This window comes from Schistocerca cancellata, chromosome 3 (assembly GCF_023864275.1).
Source record: "Schistocerca cancellata isolate TAMUIC-IGC-003103 chromosome 3, iqSchCanc2.1, whole genome shotgun sequence".
In the NCBI taxonomy this organism is placed as follows: domain Eukaryota; kingdom Metazoa; phylum Arthropoda; class Insecta; order Orthoptera; family Acrididae; genus Schistocerca; species Schistocerca cancellata.
The window spans coordinates 502675860-502697148 of NC_064628.1; the positions used below are offsets into that span (position 1 = coordinate 502675860).

At 40.6% G+C, this 21289-nt stretch overlaps 2 protein-coding genes across 2 annotated transcripts in view; one reads left to right on the plus strand and one right to left on the minus strand.

Moving 5' to 3' along the window:
* Positions 1–6388, minus strand: part of LOC126175275 (tetratricopeptide repeat protein 1-like) — a 43345-nt gene extending 36957 nt beyond the window's left edge. The window contains exon 1 of the mRNA XM_049921928.1: positions 5841–6388. Coding sequence (XP_049777885.1) covers positions 5841–6188 — 348 coding nt within the window. The 5' untranslated portion in view covers positions 6189–6388. The remainder of the gene's footprint in view (positions 1–5840) is intronic.
* Positions 6389–6676: 288 nt separating this feature from the next.
* LOC126175276 (probable RNA helicase armi) overlaps positions 6677–21289 on the plus strand; it is a 52728-nt gene continuing 38115 nt past the window's right edge. The window contains exons 1-2 of the mRNA XM_049921929.1: positions 6677–7365; positions 7452–8636. Of these exons, the coding sequence (XP_049777886.1) occupies positions 6753–7365; positions 7452–8636 (1798 nt within the window). The 5' untranslated portion in view covers positions 6677–6752. The remainder of the gene's footprint in view (positions 7366–7451; positions 8637–21289) is intronic.

Consider the following 21289-nt stretch of genomic DNA (forward strand, 5'->3'; position numbering starts at 1 on the left):
CAGCATGGATGATAACAGCCGTGAGGTATTCGACCTGACTGTCACAACTGGGAAAATCGTGGTCCGGAAAGGTCGCCAGGGATGAGTAAAGTCCCCAGTCAGCTTTCAGTATGTTCCAGCTCGAAGGACGTGGGGATGGGGTGTGGTGCAGGAGACGAACGACACAGGGGAAGTGGTCGCTCGAATAGGTGTCAGAAAGGACATACCACTCGAACCGACGGGCAAGAGTGGTAGAACATATCGAGAGGTCCAAGTGGGAGTAGGTATGAGTGGAGTCCGAGAGGAAAGTCGGGGCGCCGGTATTGAGGCAGACAAGATTGAGATGGTTGAAGACATCTGCCAAGAGTGAGCCTCTTGGACAGGATGCAGGAGAGCCCCAAAGGGGATGATGGGCATTGAAGTCGCCAAACAATAAAAACGGCGGGGGAAGCTGAACGATCAGGTGCATCATGTCAGCCCGACTAACAGCAGACGACGGTGGAGTGTAGATGGTACAAACTGAAAAAGTAAAAGCAGAAAGAGTAATGCGGACAGCTATTGCTTGGAGTGGGGTGGTCAATGGGATGGGATGGTAATAGACGTCGTCCCAAATGAGCAACATGACCCCACCATGAGCTGGGACACCGTCCACAGGGGTGAGGTCATACCGCTCCGAGGTATAGTGGGTAAAGGCAATATGGTCAGTCGGGCGCAACTTGGTTTCCTGGAGTCCAAGGACGAGCGGACAGTGCAGGCGGAGGAGCAGTTGTAATTCCTCCCGATGAGATCGAATACCTCTTATGTTCCAATGAAACAACGCCATCGCTAGTCAAAAAGTTGGGGGAACGAGACGGGGAAGAGCTGGTCACCTCGACGGCCGCGGAGAGCCAGGTTGCGAGGGAACAACGCTACAACCGACGGGAGGCGGATCCGGTTCCATCGACTGGTCGCCAGCTGCGGCCGCTGTCCCTGGTTGTGTAGGAGGGGCGGCATCATTTGCCGACGAAAGGCCAGCTGAGCGCCTGGCAGCAGAGCATCCCGGCGAAACTGAGGACGGCCAGGAGCGGCGACTCACGGATGGAGCGTCAGTCGAAACGCGCCGGGGTGGAGAGGGGGATAGAGACTTCTTCTTGGAGGCCTTCTTGGAAGGCCGAGGAGGCACAGGGATGGTGGGCTGGACCCGAAGAAGGTCCTCACGCGCGGGGTCCATTTTGGAACGCCGGACCTCGGAAGCCGGGGTCCGGAACGTTTCCCCGATGGACGCCTGAGAAGAGGATCGCTTCTCAAGTGGCGTGTGGGGAGAAGGAGGAGGAAGGGTGGCCCCTGGGGCAGAGGGGGTGGGGGCCACGGGGGAGGAGGATTTGGAAGGGAGGGATTTGGGAGGCGGAGGCAGAGCACCCTGATGGGCGGAGGAGGCGGAGGGGGGACAGGAGAGGGGTGAGGATACCGCGGAAGGAGTGGACACAACAGAGGCAAACGAAGCGGTCAATGGCACGGGATGGAGGCGGTCGTACTTCTTCCTGGCCTCAGAATAAGACAGCCGATCCAAAGTTTTGATTTCTTGTATCTTCTTCTCCTTCTGATATGCGGGGCAGTCTGAGGATCTAGGCGAGTGGACGCCAGGACAATTAACGCACCGAGGTGGTGGGGTGCATGTATGTTCCTCACGAAGAGGACGTCCACAATCGCCACAGAGGGGCTCAGCCTCACACCGTGACGACATGTGCCCAAAGCGCAAACACCTAAAACAGCGCATAGGAGGCGGAACGTAGGGTCGCACGTCACACCGGTAGCACATTACCTTTACCTTCTCCGGGAGAACGTCCCCCTCGAAGGCGAGGATAAAGGCCCCAGTGTCGATGCGACGGTCTTTGGGGCCGCGCTGGACTCGCCGGACGAAATGCACGCCTCGGCGCTCCAGGTTGGCCCTGAGCTCCTCATCAGATTGTAGCAGGAGGTCACGATGAAAAATAACCCCCTGCGTCCTATTGAGTGCCAGATGTGGGACAATGGAGACTGGGATGTCCCCTAGGCGGTCGCACGCCTGGAGCGCCGCCGACTGTGTGGCGGACGTGGTCTTGATGAGAACGGACCCTGAACACATCTTGCTGAGAGCCTCGATTTCCCCGCAGATGTCCTCAATGTGCTGAACAAAGAACATGGGCTTGGAGGTGGCGAATGTCCCCCCATCGGTTCGAGAACAGACCAAATAGCGGGGGAAGTACTTTGCTCCAAGCCGGCGGGCCTGTCCCTCCTCCCATGGAGTGGCCAAGGGGGAAGGGGCAGGAGAACCAGAACTAGAAACGGTACCTTTTCTTTTGAAAGACTCGGCCGCAGAGCGACCCGATACGTGGTGACGTTTCATCTGCAAAACGTCCGCCCCGATACCACCCACTCCGACCAGGGGCTCTCCCCACGGGCGCCACCCAGCCGCAGCAAGGGCCACCTGGCAGGATGACCATTGCCGGGAGTCCTGATGCCCCAAGGAGACGGGCAGCTACTCCTTGGCCGACGTGGGGAGGGTGCAGCTCAGGTATCGGCAGTACGATCCCTGTGTTGTCAGGGGGCTACAACCTAGAGGGTACATGACGACCCCACCACAACGGGCTGGCTACCGTGCTGGATTTCTGGTGCCATGGAAAGTCCATCATGATCGCTGGTGCAGATGGAGACGCTCTATGGGCGTAACTGGGACAACCCAAAAGGCGTTTAGGCCCAATTTGAGTAATAGTGGGTATGGTTACAACGCCGGTGCAATGCTGAGTGCCAAGGTCTGAGTGCACTTAGGACCAGTGGTACATCACGTAAGGTGTCCTTCCCCAAAAGGCTTGTACTTCTGTAGAAATTTAGAAAACTGGAGGTCAAACCCCAAGGGGGACCATCACATGGAAGGCCGAAACGGTTGAAACTCCTTTTAGTCGCCTCGTACGACAGGCAGGAATACCTCGGGCCTATTCTTACCCCGGACCCGCAGGGGGGACTGCCATTGTAGATTTTATATCCTATCTATTTTGGTCATTTGCTATTTTGCTGTCCAGATAGTAAAACTCTCCTATTACAGTGCCTCATTTCCTGATCCAATTCCATCATCATTACCTGATTTAATTCCACTACATTCCATTATCCTTGTTTTGCTTTTGTTGATGTTCATTTTATATCCTCATTTCAAGACCCGACCATTCTCTTCAACTGTTCTTCCAACACCTTTGCTGTCTTACAGAGAATTACAATGTCATCAGCAAACCTCAAACTTTTTATATCTTCTCCCTGGACTTCAATTCCTACTACAAAATTTTCTATTGTTCCTTTTACTGCGTGCTCAATGCACAGATTGAATAACATCAGGTATAGGCTACAACCCTGTCTCACTCCCTTCTCCACTGCTTCCCTTTCATGCCCTCAACCCTTATTACTGCTGCCTGGTTTCTGTACAAGTTGTAAATAGCCTTTTGCTCGCTGGATTTTACCCCTGCTACATTCAGAATTTCAAAGAGTATTTCACTGAAAATTGTCGAAAGCTTTCTCGAAGTCTATGAATGCTATAAACATAGGTTGCCTTCCCTTAACCTATCTTCTATGAGAAGTCATACCGTCAGTACTGTCTTACGTGTTCCTACATTTCTCCAGAACCTAAACTGACCTCCCCCGAGGTCAGCTTCCACCAGTTTTTCCATTCTTCTGTTAAGAATTCATGTTAGTTTTTTTGCAACTATACTAAAATAATAGTTCAGTAATATTCACATCTGTCAGCACATGCTTTCTTTAGAATTGGAATTGTTATATTACTTTTTAAGTCTGAGGGATTTTGCCTGTTTCATACATCTTTCTCACCAGATGGAAGAGTTGTGTCATGACTAGCTATCACTAATTCTAAAGGAATGCCATCTACTCCCAGGGCCTTGTTTCAACTTGGGTCTTTCAGTGCTCTGTCAAATTCCTCTCCCAGTATCATCTCTCCCATGTCATCTTCAGCTACGTCCTCTTCCATTTCAATAACATTGCCCTCCAGTACATCTCCACTGTAAAGACTCTATATACTCCTTCCACCTTTCCCTCCTTTGCTTAGGACTAATTTTCCATCTCAGCTCTTGATATTCATATAAGTTGTTCTCTTTTCTCCAAAGACCTCTTTAATTTTCCTGTAGGCTGTGTCTATCTTTTCCCTAGTGATACATGTTTCTAAATCCTTACATTTGTCCTCTAGCCATTCCTGCTTAAGCATTTTGCATTTCCTGTAAATCTCACTGTTTAGACGTTTGTATTACTCATCGTCAGCTTCACTTACTGAATTTTTATATTTTATCTTTCCAATAATTAAATTCAAAATCTCTTACATTACACAAGGATTTCTACTAGGCCTTGTCTTTTTACCTATTTTATCCTCTACTGACTTCACTATTTCATCTCTCGAAGCTACCCATTTGTCTTATAGTGTACTCATTTCATTTGTTCTGTTATCATTCCCTAATGCTCCATCTAAAAATTCCAACAACATCTGGTTCTACCAGTTTATCCAGGTCCCATCTCCTTAATTTCCAACCTTTTTTGCAATTATAGGTATTATGGAAGGTAATAAGAAAGAATTACCTGAAGTTAGGGAGTTCAACCTGCAAGAAACAACAAAGACAACAAAAGCATCCTAAAAGGTAGATGCAGCAATAACAATTTCTTAAGACAATCCAGAGCTGGAGCGAAGCACTAATGCGAATCCTAAAATGGAAACACGTTCTCAAATTCCTGAAATTTCTGCATAGCTAGACAATGAGAACTACTCAACAACTACACTTCTTTTCCATAACTGTTTTACACTTCAACCAAACCTAGAGCACCAATTACACAACAAATGCCTCTTCTGAAAATTAATATACACGTAGCGTCTAATGCTATGTTACCAAATTTTTTAACAGTTGATCCAGAAACTATATATGTTGTGAAATGTACTACACACAGAAGAACATTTTTGTGAGATTCATCATTAATGCAGTGTTGCTTACATAAAATTTAGAGAGACATTTGCTAATAGGGGTATCAAAATTGTTCTTAATATGCATCTAGCATCTTAATTAAATTTGTCAATGGGATACTCAGTATAAAATTTGTCAATGGGATACTCAGTATAAAATTTGTCAATGGGATACTCAGTATAACGATAGAAGTGCCTCTTCTGCAGCTGACACGTTGGAAGCACCCAAGCATTCAGTATAAATAAAAAGAGAAATTACACTCTTAATTTCTACTGTAAGCGTCTGGCTATCTAATCTTATAGAACACTATGGTGAGAAACAGTATTGTCTGACAACAGCACATCACCACAGGCGCAGTAAATCGTTTTGTTAATGTAAATAATTTTTTTGTCATGTAAAGAGTACCATATTAATTAACATCAAATAGGCTAATAATTCGATAATATTGCTCGAAGTTATCAAAGCTGTTTCGAGGGCTTCAGTGAATCTATTAGCTGTTATTTATTAGAGCTGGTAAAAAACAAACTGTGGCAGAGATTAAACTATGAACATAAAGAATTATAAAAATTATGTCGACATGCTAACAGATTTGTAACTGGTGACTGGAAGATTTCTGCTTTATAGTACATTCACATCAAGTATACTAAGTAAACCATAAATGCAAATGTGACTTCTGATGGGGTGCCGTTCTCATTTTTGAGGATACTTACATCGCACAGCAGAACATGACACGTCACAGCGTGTTTTGCCTGACGATATCACATGCTTCGTAAATGCAAAAAGTTGTATAACACGCACCCTCTAATGAATAACTGTGCCAACACGTACTTCCAGGAACTTAGGCCTAACCTTAATCTAAAATGTGAATAAGATTTTATTCTGTAAAAATGTAACAACCTTCTTCTCATCGTCCGAATAAGTAGCTTCTGCGATTTTAAGTGCCTCTTCATCAACTGTATCATAATCGTCGTGCAGGATTGATTCATCATCGTCCGACCTATAAGCATCATCTGTTACCTTGCCTTCTTTCGCTTTCTCGTCCGAAACACTGCTGATAATTGCGCCATCACAATTTACTGGTGTAGTCAATATAGAGTCAACACTACCATGCTCTACTGTAGAAGGCGTGTCACCGTTCACAGAATTCGTTTTAACTGCGCACTGTTCCAGATCTTTAGTTAATTCCGCTATAATTTCCTCGTTACTTGGCACATTACTTGAAACCTCACACGGTGCCTTTGACATTCTGCTAACAGTATTATCAAAAGTTCTCTTCAATTTACTGGCACGGAAACTACTTCTGTAGCAGATATGCCATCAAACTCCTAAGCGCGCTGCAAACGTTTTCCTCTACCTTTCAACAGCATTTACAACAACAAACATGATTTAACAGACCCAAAGGCCAAAGCTCTTCAACACAAAAGATCACTCACTTTTCCAACGCACTAGGTTTTCACGTCAAACTATTCATGTCAACAAAGATTCTCACTATTAGACTGTGCTGCTACTATGTTGTTACTATTTTTTTTAATTATTTGACTATGGACGAGGCACCATTTTGCCAGAAATAATGGTCACGTATAGCTATTTACGCTACAATTATTCGCAATGTAAATTTGTTACAGTCATACGGACGAATAAATAAATAAAATGTCTTACATCTCTGCTCATAGTGTTAACTGCTTCGGCAACAAGTGTTCCATATTTGTGTTTACATTTGTCGCCAACATCTCTGAAACGCGCGTGTATTGTACAGTGATTCGAAGGCACTTTGTTGTGTAAACGAATTATGAGTGATATAATTTACTGATGGTAGCATTAAAATCTGGCATTCAGAGTTATTCTTATATTTTGGAATGTGAGGCTAGCTTTTACGTAGACATGATTTCAATTGTTGCAAAATTATCTAGGTACTTACTAGGTTCCACAGATTCGGAATTAGAAACTTCAGAAAAAGATTTTAGTGTTGTTGATCTTCTGTCTTCATTAGAGCAGAATGCAGCCAGTAATGAATCGTGTGCTCCTTCAGAAATTGAGTGTAGTGTTGTACAAGACCTTTCCAAAGACAGTTGTTGCTGTTACAGAGTGGGAGTAGTAACTCATGTACATTCGGATTATGCCCTGATTGATGATGAGGTGTATTGTGATTTAAAAGATCCTGCATACCGCAATATAAAGGTCGGAAACAAATTGGAATATCTTGCCTTCCGTTTAAGGCCGTCGGACGAATGGAGAGTTAAGAAAATTTACTCTATACAAGAAGAAAACTGGGAAAATTCTGAGCCATTAATTGAAAAACGAGATACCCTGTCGAGGAGTATTGTTGGACAAGTAATGAGCAGAGATGGCAGAAATGTCATTATATCAGATAAATTCAAATTTAGCTTGGATGACGTCTCTTGTGACTTCATACCAGTTGAAGGTTTGTGTATTACAAAGGATATTCCATTACATCCAATGTTAGTTTGTGTATTTTTTTAAACGCGTTTTCTTCGTGTCTGATTTCAGGAGACTGGATACTAATTGATGCTCTTGTTGAATTGGATGGTAGTATAGCAAATTTGGAAGGAGAAATTTTACACTTATTTTCCGTACGAGCGTTGCGATCACGTATTGTCACCGGACGCATAACAAATTACGAAAGTACAGGTGATGGTCTCGTGGACAAGTCGATATATTTCAGCAAGGAAGTCTGTGAACCAGGTTACGTACCTGAGTTACGTGACGAAGTTATAGTTGAGGCGATTGAAAGTACAAAGCAGTCGGTATTGTGGCGTGCTCTTAGTGTTGTCCCATTGCATACAAGCAACACAGGACAACACAACTACAACAAAAGTAAAGCAGAACAGAAGAAACCTGTTTTGGAGTCAATCTCTGTAAATGGTGTCACCGTTACTCCTGCTGTTCTACAATCTGGCGAACTGAAGATAGGCGAAGAAAAAGAAGTCTCAGTTACTTTGCTGAACACTGGACAAACAAAACAGGTAGTGAAATTTTGTCAATTTTTAAGTCAAAAGTCATGGTCACAGCTTCGTTTGAAGTCTCCGAGTATTGATAAGCTAATAGTGTTGCACCCTGGAAAAAGTTTTTCCTATTATTTTATTTGCCATGGAAGATATGCAGGTTGCCACACAGAGAAATTCAGATTTGTTTTTAAGGGCTTCAAAATAGAGATTGCAGTGGAAGTGAGGGTGAGAGATGATTCACAGAGTAATAATATTAGAAATTCACAGTCTGGTAAAATGAAATTTGACACATTAGATGCAATCAAACGAGAGAATGATGTAAGTGGCAGATTGCTTATTACAGGTGTGAAGCCTAAGAAGGCACCTCCTTTTGTGCCTGTTCGAATAGGTCAATACATAGTGCCAAAATATCTTTGGCAGTTTGTTTATACAGTTGAAAGTCAAAGAAAAAGTGGCATTGAACGAAGTGAAAGCTTAACAAGTGTTGTTCCATATTTATCTGACATTCTCAGTTTTATAAATTACAGTGACTTTTTCCACACACTGTTGCACCTGGAAGAAATTTCAGAAACAATTAAGATGAGGCAGTATGACCTAAAAAATGTGACCTTCAGGATTACTGGCCCAGGTGCAGAATTCCTAGCACTAGAAGTTCCTGGTTTAGCCGAGAAAAGACCATCCCTTCTTGTTGGTGACAAAGCTATTGCTGGGCTAAGTTCAAACAAAGGTGAGTAATACAGTAAGTGCCTACATTCTTCTTTGTGTTAAATAATCATACTGTTAGTAAGGCCTAGTTAATTGTAAACTGTTATTGTTGTGGCAGTGATGGTGGTGGTGGTGATCTTCAGTGTGAAGACTGGTTTGCTGTTCCTCTCCATGCTACTCTGTCCTGTGCATGGCTCTTCACCTCAAAATAATGACTGCAAGCTACATTCCTTCTGAATCTACTTATTGTATTCATCAATTGGCCTCCCTCTACAACTTTAACCCCACAAATTTCCCTCCATTACTGTTTTTGTTCATGTTTCACTTCGATACATGGCTACACTTCAGAATCTTAGATCTATGTTCTATGTTAACAGATTTCTCTTCTTCAGAAAAACTTTCCTTTCCATTTCCAGTCTCTGTTTTATATTCTCTACATCATCAGATATTTTGCTGTCCGAATAGAAGAAACTCATATAGGCCCACTACTTTTAATGTATTGTTTCCTAATCTATTAATCAGCATCACCTGATGTAATTCGACTACATTGTATTATCCTTGGTTTGCTTCTGTTTATGTTCTTCGTATATCCTACTTTCAACACATTGTCCATTCCATTCAACTGCTCTCCCAAGTCCTTTGCTGTCTCTCTCAGTATTACAATGTCATCGGCAAACTTCGAAGTTTTTATGAATACTATGTTACAGGATTCATTTGTGCGATGACGTAATAGATCTTAAAAAAAAAAAGTTGTTGTAAATAGTCAGTTCCTATTTCGAGATGTCAACTGTAGAGCTAGGAGTGTTGGTCATATTTTAATCTGTTTGAGTATATTCTGTTCAAATAAAAATGTGAGTTCTAACATTTATTTGGATATCTTCAACAGTCAAGTTTTTATGAATAATATGTTACAGGATTCATTTGTGTGATGACCTAATAGATCCTTAAAAAAAAAAAAAATTTCGAGATGCCAACTGTAGAGCTAGGACTGTTGGTCACATTTTAATCTGTTTGAGTATATTCTGTTCAAATATAAATGTGAGTTCTAACGTTTATTTGGATATCTTCAACAGTCAAAGCGAACTCATTTTGAGATATGCCATTCACTTTTTTCCTTCGGAAGATGAGTGTATGTAGTCGACTTCAATTTAGTGCCATTTTTTTTCCTAAGAGTGTAAAATGTGTGTATTGTCCACTAACAAATTCTTATCGAAAGTGCGATACTGATGTATCGTTGATGAATTACATTAATGCTCTGTAGCTAAATATTCATTTCAGTTACACCCAGAATAAAAGTAATACTCTTGTTAGTAGTATGGAAGTGAGAAATTTTTTTTATTTAGCATATCCTCTTTCTTTATTTGTATTAGTTCAGTTTATGTTTTGGATGGGGTTAAGTAAGTAAGTCACAGATACATTGATTAATGACCTAAGGATACTGTAAAATATACACTAAAGCCCCAAATACTTCACAGGTCGGTTGAACCGATCAGTATCAGATTTTAACTTTGGTAGGATCAGTTGAAATTAGCAATATTTTAATTCTTGCACTCATGCAAAAATTATGGTTGTTGTTTTAGAATAACATCAAAATGGCTTGATTTTTAAGAACAATATGTTAATGTTTCTATAATGAGAAATAACAATGCTACCGGAAAATGTAGCACTATCATAAATATGAATAACACTGAAATATTGGTGAATGCTGCTTATGATATTACTTGTTTTTGGAGACAGTGTTGTCGCAGCAAGCAAACTTTATCAATGTGATAAGCTTTTGTATTTATTTTTTGCATTACTTTTCATTCTTGTTTTTTCTATATAGGCTTGTTCCATCACACTGATGCCAACCTTTCTGCTGCATTTTAATTTCATTGTGCCATGGTTAATTCTTTCTTAACTTAATTTCCATCAGTGTTTCAGTTTTGGTGCTCTGGTTGGATTATTGCTACCATTGGAATGAAAAAAAAAAGAAAAAAAAAAACAGAAAAAAACCCTTATTAGCAGCAACTGTCAACTGTCGGTAACTTTTTCTTCAGGCTGCATTCAGCCTCTTATTTCCATTACACAGGTTTTAGATGTATTGTTCTCATACTTCCAAATTTTACATGACATGTTGTTTGTAAACTAATGAATATAAAAATTCCAGTGTTTCAGTGGAACTGGTAGCACATTTGCTTTCTTCATAGTTTACCCAGAACTGAAGTCTTAGGTGATTCCTTGCACAATTTTTGTTTTCATCCAGGAAGCTATTATGTGTCATGTCACATATTGGTGAATGTTTCAAGTCATGTAAGATTCAACCAAAGAACGTTTTTGCAGTAGTAATCTGTATTCAAAATTAAATTTGTTCAACACAGTGTTCTTTGTCAGTTGGTTTACAGAAGCCACTTTGCTTCGACTGTAGCCTCTCTCTTCATGTTGAAGTTGCTGTTACATCTTTTATCCATTTCCAGTATCTCAGTGAATATCTCCCCAAGTCTTTGTCTGCTGTTCTCTCCTTCCTTTGTACCATCTAGTATTATTTTCATCATGCCTCCATATTGTTGTCTACAAATCTGGTTTTATTCCATTTCGTCTCTGCACTTAATTTGTTATGCTTGTGACCCAGTACATATTTTGGATGTGACAATGTACTACATTTCATTGGCTTCAATCCTTTGCCTCCTCCGTGCTTCCGCTGTCCTTGTTTTGCTCCTGTCAAACAACACACACTTCACAAATGTCTTCAGTAGATTCTTTTTTTATTCTTGCGTTAATACCAGACATGTTTCACATTATAGTAAGAGAGTTTTGAACACAGCACTTCCACTGCATGTAATATATTCACATTTATTTGTTGAGAACATAAAAATGTGATTGTATTAATTGTGGTTAAAGTGCTGTGTGCAAAAACTCAACACATACGTATAGAAGATGAAGAGGGGAAAGAAAAGAACACCTTGATCACTAAAGAAGCTTTAGAATAAAGTGAAATGCATCTGGTCTTAATAAGCCTTTTATTACATTTACGAAAGACAACAATTAACCCATAAAACTTGTATTTTGTATGTTCTATTTTTCATTGTAGACTCTTTCTTGAGCAGCTTATCGTTTGATTGTCCTTTATTTTCTATCAATATTGGTATGGCATCTTAAAATCTTAACATTTTGTAGCAATCTGATTTCCTCTTGTGATTTTTGGATGTGAATGTTGAATAATATTGAGGAGCACCCATTCACGTGCCTCTCCATGTTCTGACATACTGTTCTTGCTATATAAAAATCTCACTGCAATCATATCTCCTTCATACAATTTCTCTTAGTATCTTGAAAATGGTATTCCCATGCCTCAGTGCCAAAAGCTGTCAATATATGCAAATCCTTATTCATTCTCTTTTTTTAAGAAATACCTAAGTGCTAGCACTGCTTCTGTTGTTCTCTATTTCTTCTGAAATGGAACTGATCTTTATGGATAGCTCCTCCACTCTGAAAGTATCACTGTAGGCAGAATTTTTGTTATGATGTTTTCACATATAAGATCATTGTTCAGTATTGACTGCACATGTTGGTAGAAACTGTCTTTTAATGGGAACTCTAATACATTTATGAAGTATGCATGTAACTGGCTGAGTGTATAAATAACACATTCCTGTTTATACATTTGATAATGTATTTCTTCTGCCATTCCATTCAGAAGTCCCATAGTTATTTCATCAACCCCTTTTGATTTATTGTACTTCAGTTAGTCTAATTTCTTGTCAGATTCATCTATCTGTATGCTACCCACTCCTTCAGAGTGCATTTCTTCCACAGCTTGCATTATTTTATTCATATTCAGCTTCTTATTTCCAGCATATAAAAGATTACATTATATCACTTTACTCATGCAAAACTAATAGAGAAAAGGAGGAGTTGTTACATATTTTAAAACGGAACACAAGTTCAGAAACATTGAGGCGAGTATATTTTGTAGTGACCAGCACATAGAAGAGTGTACTTGTGAATTAATACTTTTATTGTAACAGTATACAGGTCCCCACTGGAAAATTTTGCACTGTTTATGAGGAATCTGGATTCCTTTCTGTGCTATCTGTCAGACAGCAGCAAGCACTTACTAATCTGTGGTGACTTCAGTGTAGATTTTCTGAAGGATTCTGATAGCAAAAATTATCTGGAAACCTTATTTAGATCATACAATTCGATCTCAGTAATTAACTTTTAACTTTCCAACACAAGTGGATGAAGACAGTAGAACCAAACAACCACATAAAAAAGCATGACTCACTAGAGAGCTTAACGTATCTTGTGAAAGGAAAAGGGAATTTTATCTGTTTGCAAGAACAAGTTAAGAATCCTGCAATAGTTGCAAACTATGAAAACTACTCAAAATTACTAAAAAAGGTTAATAAAAAGTCAAGAAACACACACAATGCCAGAAAAAAATAATTCCAACAAAAGAATTAAGGTTATATGGACTGTAGTGAAATAAGAGACAGATCAACCAGCCACAGAACAAAGTAACATCACTATTGAACTGAGTTGAAGGGCTATAAATGAGGAGTAACATGAAGCAACTATATTTAATAATCATTTTTTTAAATACAGTAGAAAGTATAGGGACAGGCAGTTCAAGCAAAAAAACACATTAGTATATTGAAAAAGTAACTCATAATATTCAGTGATATGAGTGCATCATCAACTTCTCCTTCTGAAACTAAGAAAATTATTCATTCCTGGAAATAAAAGCTCATATGATTTAGATGGTGTTTCCAATAGAGTACTAAAGATTTGTTCCCACATAATAACCCAGGTCTTATCCAAAATGTGTAAAGAATTATTAACTCATGGAATTTTTCCAGAGGGACTGAAATATGCCATTGTTAAACCCCTCCTTAAGAAAGGTATAGGCAAGATGTCTGTTACAATTCTGACATCATTTTCCAAAATTTTTGAGAAGGTGGTGTTTTCTAGAATATTACCTCACCTTAGCAACAATGGTATCCTTGGAAAATCACAGTTGGGTTTCAGAAGAGTTGCTCTACAGTTAATGTCATTTACATGTTCACTCATCAAAATTTACAAGCATTAAATAATAAAATAACACCTGTTGGTACTTTCTACATCCTACACAGTATTCTCTTAGATAAATTGAAGTTTTATGGAATCGATGGCATAGTCAGCCAATTGATAATGTAATATTTAACCAAAAGAATGCAGAAAGTTGTGCTTAGTAATTCATCCAATATAGATCAGAGATGTAATTCTGACTAGGAAGAAATCACATTTGAGGTTCCACAGGGCTTACTCTTACGTCCACTATTGTTGCTCATGTATATAAATAATCTTCTGTCTAATATACAACAGGCAAAATAAGTTCTTTTTGCAGATGACACTAGTATTGTAATCAGTCCAAGCATACATACAGAAGCAGAAGAAATGGTAAACAATGTTCTTTAAAGTATCATTCCTTGATTTTCTGTGACTGGTGTCAACCTTAATTTTAAAAAGGGACAATGTATTCAGTTCTGTACATCTGGGGGCACTACACCAATGGTAAATACAACACTTAGTGAGGAAATAATAAATAGAGTGATAACTCCGAATTGCTTAGACATCCATTTTGATGAGAAATGAAATTGGAAATAGCACATTTGGGCACTCCTAAAACAGCTTAGTTCAACCATATTTGTGTTAGACTCATTGCAAGTTTGGAGAACAGATAAATCAGTAAGATGACATACTTTTCGTATTTTCATTCAATAATGTCGTATGGAATTATGTTCTGGGGTAACTCATTTTTAAGAAACAAAGTCTTCATTGCTCAAAAGCATGCTGTAACAATAATGTAGTGCTCACCCTTTCACCTAGTAGACATCTTTTAAACTGGACTCGCATTCAGGAGGACGACGGTTCAATTCTGCGTCCGGCCATCCTGATTTAGGTTTTCCGTGATTTACCTAAATCGATCCAGACAAATGCTGGGATGATTCCTTTCAAAGGGCACGGCCGACTTCCTTCCCCATCCTTCCCTAATCCGATGAGACTGATGACCTCACTGTCTGGACTCCTTGCCCAAAACAACCAACAACAACAACATCTTTTAAAGAGTTGGGCGTCATGACTACTGCTTTACAGTATATTTATTCCCTCATGAAATTTGTGATAAATAATCCACTACAGTTCAAAAGGAACAATACTGTACATAATTAATATACCAGAAAGAAAAATGACGTATTGAAAAAGAAGAAGAAAAAAAGACATATTAATGTTCAGCACCTAGCCAGGTTCACAGATTAATTTGCAATGGAATGGAAAATGATTTATTCAACATCATTATGACTTATCATGCAAGATAAACCATGGAACATTAAACTAACTAATTTTACACTCCACAAACCACTGTGAAGTGTATGACAGAGGGTAATTCCCAGAGTGTCACATGTTCCTCACTTATATGGAACACAGGAAGAACTACTATTTCAGTGCCTCTGTGCACACTGTAATTAGTCTAATCTTATCTTTGCATTCCCTCCAGAAATGATAAACAAGGTGATTGTAGTATATTAGTAGATTCCTGGTTCTTGAAACTTTGTTAGTATGCGTTCACAGGATAGCTAGCACCTATCTTCACTTTTCGTTGTTTGAGCATTTCTGTGACACCATTCTAAGTATCAGACAAGCACGTCAAAATTCATGCAACCCTTATTTGTATACATTCAATATCTCCATTTACTCCTGCTTATTATGGGTCCCAAATATATCATCTGCAAAAAGTGTGATGTCACTATTATCCTCCCCCCCCCCCCCCCCCTCCTCCAGTTGTCCCATTGATTGCGCTGTTAACTGACCATCACTTCTGGTCAGCTTCTCAAAATAGGCACCAGCTCTTCCTTGCGTCAGTATTTGTCTTGCCACTTGTCCCCCCTCATCCCTATGTTGTGGTACAGTCATGCCCATAAACAATTTAGTCAGAGTATGCCTGGCTGTTGTACAGAATAGAGTGTGCGACCACTCCCTTTCTGATTATTTTCCTTCACTTTGTTCTTCATTAACTCTTTGTCCATGTTCAAATATCTTGTATAAAAAAAGTATACGCTTCCAGGAACAATAAAAAAAAGTCATCATTCTCTAGAAATTTTGCCTAAAAAGATGAGGTTCTTCAGCATTTGGTTATCAGAAAGGCCAAACACTTGTGTATATATGTAACCACAATAAATAAACCAGTTATTTGATGTCAAGAAAGCATGATAGTTGAGATATAGACATGAAAGTGGAAAAGCAGATAATATTCTGGACTATAATAGGGCCAAAGATGGAGTGGACACATTGGACAATGCGATTCATATATTGGAGCCAAAACAACAAGAAGGTGGCCCTTATCAACATTTTTCACCATTACAAATATAGCTGGAGGGAATACACAGGTGATATATGTAATGCTAAAAGGAAATGAAAGACCCATTTTATGCAGAAATTTCTTGAGTATGTGTTCCCTTGAATTAATGAAGGAACATGTCTTTAATTGTGCTTGTCGGCAACTTACCATGTCATCTTTACAGTAAGTAGCAGTCTATCTTTTCTACATTGTTGATCTTCCAGAAGAAAAATTACCTGTCTCCCAATAGACCTGGAAGCATTTCTACATCTCCAGTACCCACCATCCTCAACTTCAGTTTCATTGAGTCTTCAAGAAAAAGAGATGCATCAGTTACGCAACGTCTGTGACAGGTAGTAAAACAGCTCCACAACAATGGCATGCAGTATGTCTGGTCATTTTGTATGCAAAACTCACTCTTAAATAAAAATTGTTTGCAATAAATGCCAATAGTGATGATTTATGATTGTAAAAAAAATCAGTTGTAATACAAAGAACAATAAATATTTCTTGTTTTAAATTTTTTTATGTGAATAAATATAATAAAAAAGTATAACATAATTACATATGAAAAGCACTATACTTTGAACTTAAAATGGTTACAATATGTTATTTGTTGTAACATTGTATAGACACAGTATCAGAGGTAACACCAACTATGTTTTATTCTGCTTCCACAAGAAGAGATCACAATAATGCTGAATGAAGTATAGAACTGTACAAAGTCTCATAACTATAGAACACATCAAAATACAGTATTAGATGAGCATTCTGTAAGCAAGTAAACATAAATGAGGCCGAGGTACTGGCATTCTGGGTTTATATTGGGCTGTTGCGCACATGACACAGCACTTGCTGTGCCATCTGTCCATGTTGTGAGGCAGCCTCTCTATGCTGGTTACGGAGCCACTTGAATTGCATTGTTTGATTATGCATGCTCACACTATAGGGTTACAACACTCCTTCCCCTTTGTGGAAAAGTGTTCACTGTGGAGATATCCATCTCTTCATTGGCAGGTGATGACTGCTGGAGCAACTGTCTTGCTGTCACAAGGGAATGTGGTCTGGAGTGGTGCAGGCAAGGACAGGTACAGTGCCCACTCTGCGAGAGACCATAAGGGAGCACTGGTGAAGATGGTGCTGTATCCATGTCCACATCTGGGCAGTCACTCGCTGATGGTGACACCTTAGAAGATGGCGGTGATGACAGAGAGTGTGGAGATGGAGGCAGCCCAGCACTGAATACTCCACCCAGTGATGGCACCAGCCAGAGTGTAGACAGTGCTGGAGCCAGAGGTGGCATGAACCATACTAAGGATCAGACAGGGCATATCCACTACAGTTTTATAGGGCTTCCATGCATTTGTGGCTAGACTATGAATGCACAGTGTATAACTCAATGAGGCCTTTTTACCTGAGGGCCATTGATGTTATCCACCATGAAGGAACTATGCTGGCCATGAGTGCTTATAGGACCAACACCATAAACAGTCCCTGTGCTGAGGCTGGGAAGCCATCACTCACCGTCTGGCAGCAGCTCCTCATGGTGCATCAGGCATGTAAGTTCCTCGCAGCTCAGACTTCACCTGCATACTGTACTGTTGCTTGTCGACCTCTGGAATGCCATTTTGCCTACCATCCATGAGGAATAATGAATGCCGTATGGGATCAGTATGCAGTGTGTGCTGGAATCACTTGTGGAGCAAGTTCAATCCCAAATTGAGGTTTTTAATCACCTGCCACTGTGATTACTGCAGAGACCCAGAGTAATTTTAGATTTAGTGTAGTACAGGAGAGATTTCACCCCAGCATATGTTTTTAATATATGATTTTATGATATTTTCTATGAGCACCACAGCTCTGGCGGTTGGCCGGGGTTGGCCACAGCTGATGAAGCAGTGTATGGGACTGGTGACTGTGAAACAGCTCCATCTGGCTATGGTCGCCGATTGGAGTGAACATATATGAACTCTAGAATCTATCAAGGGCTTCCTTGGAAGAAGATTGAGCAATATTATCTGGGTTTTTAGCATACGGACCAGTTGCTCCACCTCCCTGTTGGACTGAGGTCGAAATGGAGGAGCTGTAACATGCCGGATGCCATTCTTTGAACAAAAATCTTCAAAATCTTGAGGCACAAACTGTGGGCCATTGTCTGTAACAAGCATATAAGACAATCCTAAGGAAATCAAATAGTGGAAAATCGAGAATGGAATATAACAATATTATGAAAAGGTAAGTTGCTACTCACCATATAGCGGAGATGCTGAGTCACAGATAGGCACAACAAAAAGACTGTCACAATTAAAGCTTTTGCTCAGTAAGGCTTTTGTCAAAAATAGATGACACACACACACACACACACACACACACACACACACAGACAGAAACAAAACTCACACACACACATGACTGCAGTCTCAGGCAGCTGAAGACACACTGCGAGCAGCAGCACCAGTGCATGATGGGAGTGGCGACTGGGTGGGGGTAAGGAGGAAGTTGGGGCAGGCAGGGGGAGGGATAGTAGGGTAGGGGTGGTGGAGAGTGAAGTGTTGCTGGGGAGCGCGCAGGGCGAGGTGGAGAGAGGGTAGGGCAGCTATTAGCAGTCGACAGAGGGCAAGGGAGAGGTGGGGGGGGGGGGAGCGGAAAATAAGTAAAAAGATTGGGTACAATGGTGGAATGAGGGCTGTGTAGTGCTGGAATGGGAACAGGGAAGGGGCTGGATGGGTGAGGACAATGGCTAATGAAGGTAGAGGCCAGGAGGGTTATGAGAACATAGGATATATTGCCTGCAATATATTCCCTGCATTATGTCCTATGTTCCCGTAACCCTCCTGGCCTCAGCCTTCGTTGGTCATTGTCTTCACCCATCCAGCCCCTTCCTTTGTCCCCATTCCCACACTACACGTTTGTGTGTGTGTGTGTGTGTGTGTTTGTGTGTGTGTGTGTGTGTGTGTGTGTGTATGTATGTATGTATGTATGTGTGTGTGTCATTTATTTTTGGCAAAAGTCTTACTGGCTGGAAGCTTTATTTGTGACAGCCTTTTCGTTGTGCCTATCTGCGATTCAGCATCCCTGTTATATGGTGAATCCTAAGGAAATAATTTCCGAGAGGGCCATATCTGCCATGGACATGGACAGGCATCTAACCACAGAAGAAAATTTTAAAAAGCATCGACTACTGCAAGCCAAAAGGAGTTAAGGAACGGATCTACAAAATCGGCGTGAATACTCTCCCAGGGGTGCTGGGGGTGCAGGCCACGGGAAAATAGAGACCCTTGATGGCACGTGATGGGTAGCGTACTGTCACAAGCGCAAGATCTCATTGTCAATACCCGGCCAAAATATGTGGTGGTGGGCCAGCAATTTTGTTTGTGAAACATGCCAACGGTCCATGTGGAGTAGGCGCGTGACACCCCATCATAAAGCACGTGGGATCACAACCCTGGATGCTGAATCTTCAGTAGCCAATAGTAACACACTGTCAAGAACTGAGAGATGGTGGCAGAGAGCATAATAGTTATGCAAGGAATCCAATGCTCAGCCCGGTGGTTTATGCAGCCAGCTATGGTGGACAAATTGTGCAACCTGATGTAAGACAGGATTTGCTGCAGCAGTGAGGCTGAGGCTGTTATGGGCATGTCACAGCGCTTGCTGCACCGTCTGTCCAGGTTGCGAGGTGACCTCTCTAGGCCATTCGTGGAGGCACGTGTATTGTGCTCTGTTTGATCATATGCACTCACACTGTAGGGTTACAACATTATATAACACAGTTAACCTAAAGTAACACCAATAATTGAAACAAACAATGTGTTGTGCTTTGTTCAGTACACTACCACTTGTACAGATATAGGTGGGACCAATGGAAGGTTAATACTGTCTACTAGGTTATTAATGTGCAACATGAACAGCAACAGACCCTCCACAAAAATCTGGGAGGTGCCTGAAGTTCTTCTACATCTATCAATGAAACTCAAACCGAGATAACATGTTCCATCCTCCATATCAAGAAATCCCCAATCAAGTCAAAAATTTTGTTTTATACCTCATATGATCATACTTTAGTTTATATGGTTTCAAATGTTGTTCTAATGTTAAGAAATATTGCAACTACCCAGTAACTTTGATCCATGGTGTTCCGGATGTCGTGCGCAGAAAGGTCAGGTTGGCTTTTGCATGACTGAAATTCTCAGAATCCATGATAGTTGACATTGAGGGGGTTATACTGACTGAGATACTTCATTATGTTTGAGTTTGTTGATCACTTCGAATAATGCTTCTTATAGTCAGAACGCATTATTGTGGCCAAGATAGATACGAAGCCCACATCTACTACAGTAGTACAAGTTTATATGCCAACTAGCTCTGCAGATGACGAAGAAATTGAAGAAATGTATGATGAAATAAAAGAAATTATTCAGATAGTGAAGGGAGACGAAAATTTAATAGTCATGGGTGACTGGAACTCGAGTGTAGGAAAAGGGAGAGAAGAAAACGTAGTAGGTGAATATGGATTGGGGCTAAGAAATGAAAGAGGAAGCCGCCTGGTAGAATTTTGCACAGAGCACAACTTAATCATAGCTAACACTTGGTTTAAGAATCATGATAGAAGGTTGTATACATGGAAGAACCCTGGAGATACTAAAAGGTATCAGATAGATTATACAATGGTAAGACAGAGATTTAGGAACCAGGTTTTAAATTGTAAGACATTTCCAGGGGCAGATGTGGACTCTGACCACAATCTATTGGTTATGACCTGTAGACTAAAACTGAAGAAACTGCAAAAAGGTGGGAATTTAAGGAGATGGGACCTGGATAAACTGAAAGAACCAGAGGTTGTACAGAGTCTCAGGGAGAGCATAAGGGAACAATTGACAGGAATGGGGGAAAGAAATACAGTAGAAGAAGAATGGGTAGCTTTGAGGGATGAAGTAGTGAAGGCAGCAGAGGATCAAGTAGGTAAAAAGACAAGGGCTAGTAGTAATCCTTGGGTAACAGAAGAAATATTGAATTTAATTGATAAAAGGAGAAAATATAAAAATGCAGTAAATGAAGCAGGCAAAAAGGAATACAAACGTCTCAAAAATGAGATCGACAGGAAGTGCAGAATGGCTAAGCAGGGATGGCTAGAGGACAAATGTAAGGATGTAGAGGCTTATCTCACTAGGGGTAAGATAGATACTGCCTACAGGAAAATTAAAGACACCTTTGGAGATAAGAGAACCACTTGTATGAACATCAAGAGCTCAGATGGAAACCCAGTTCTAAGCAAAGAAGGGAAAGCAGAAAGGTGGAAGGAGTATATAGAGGGTCTA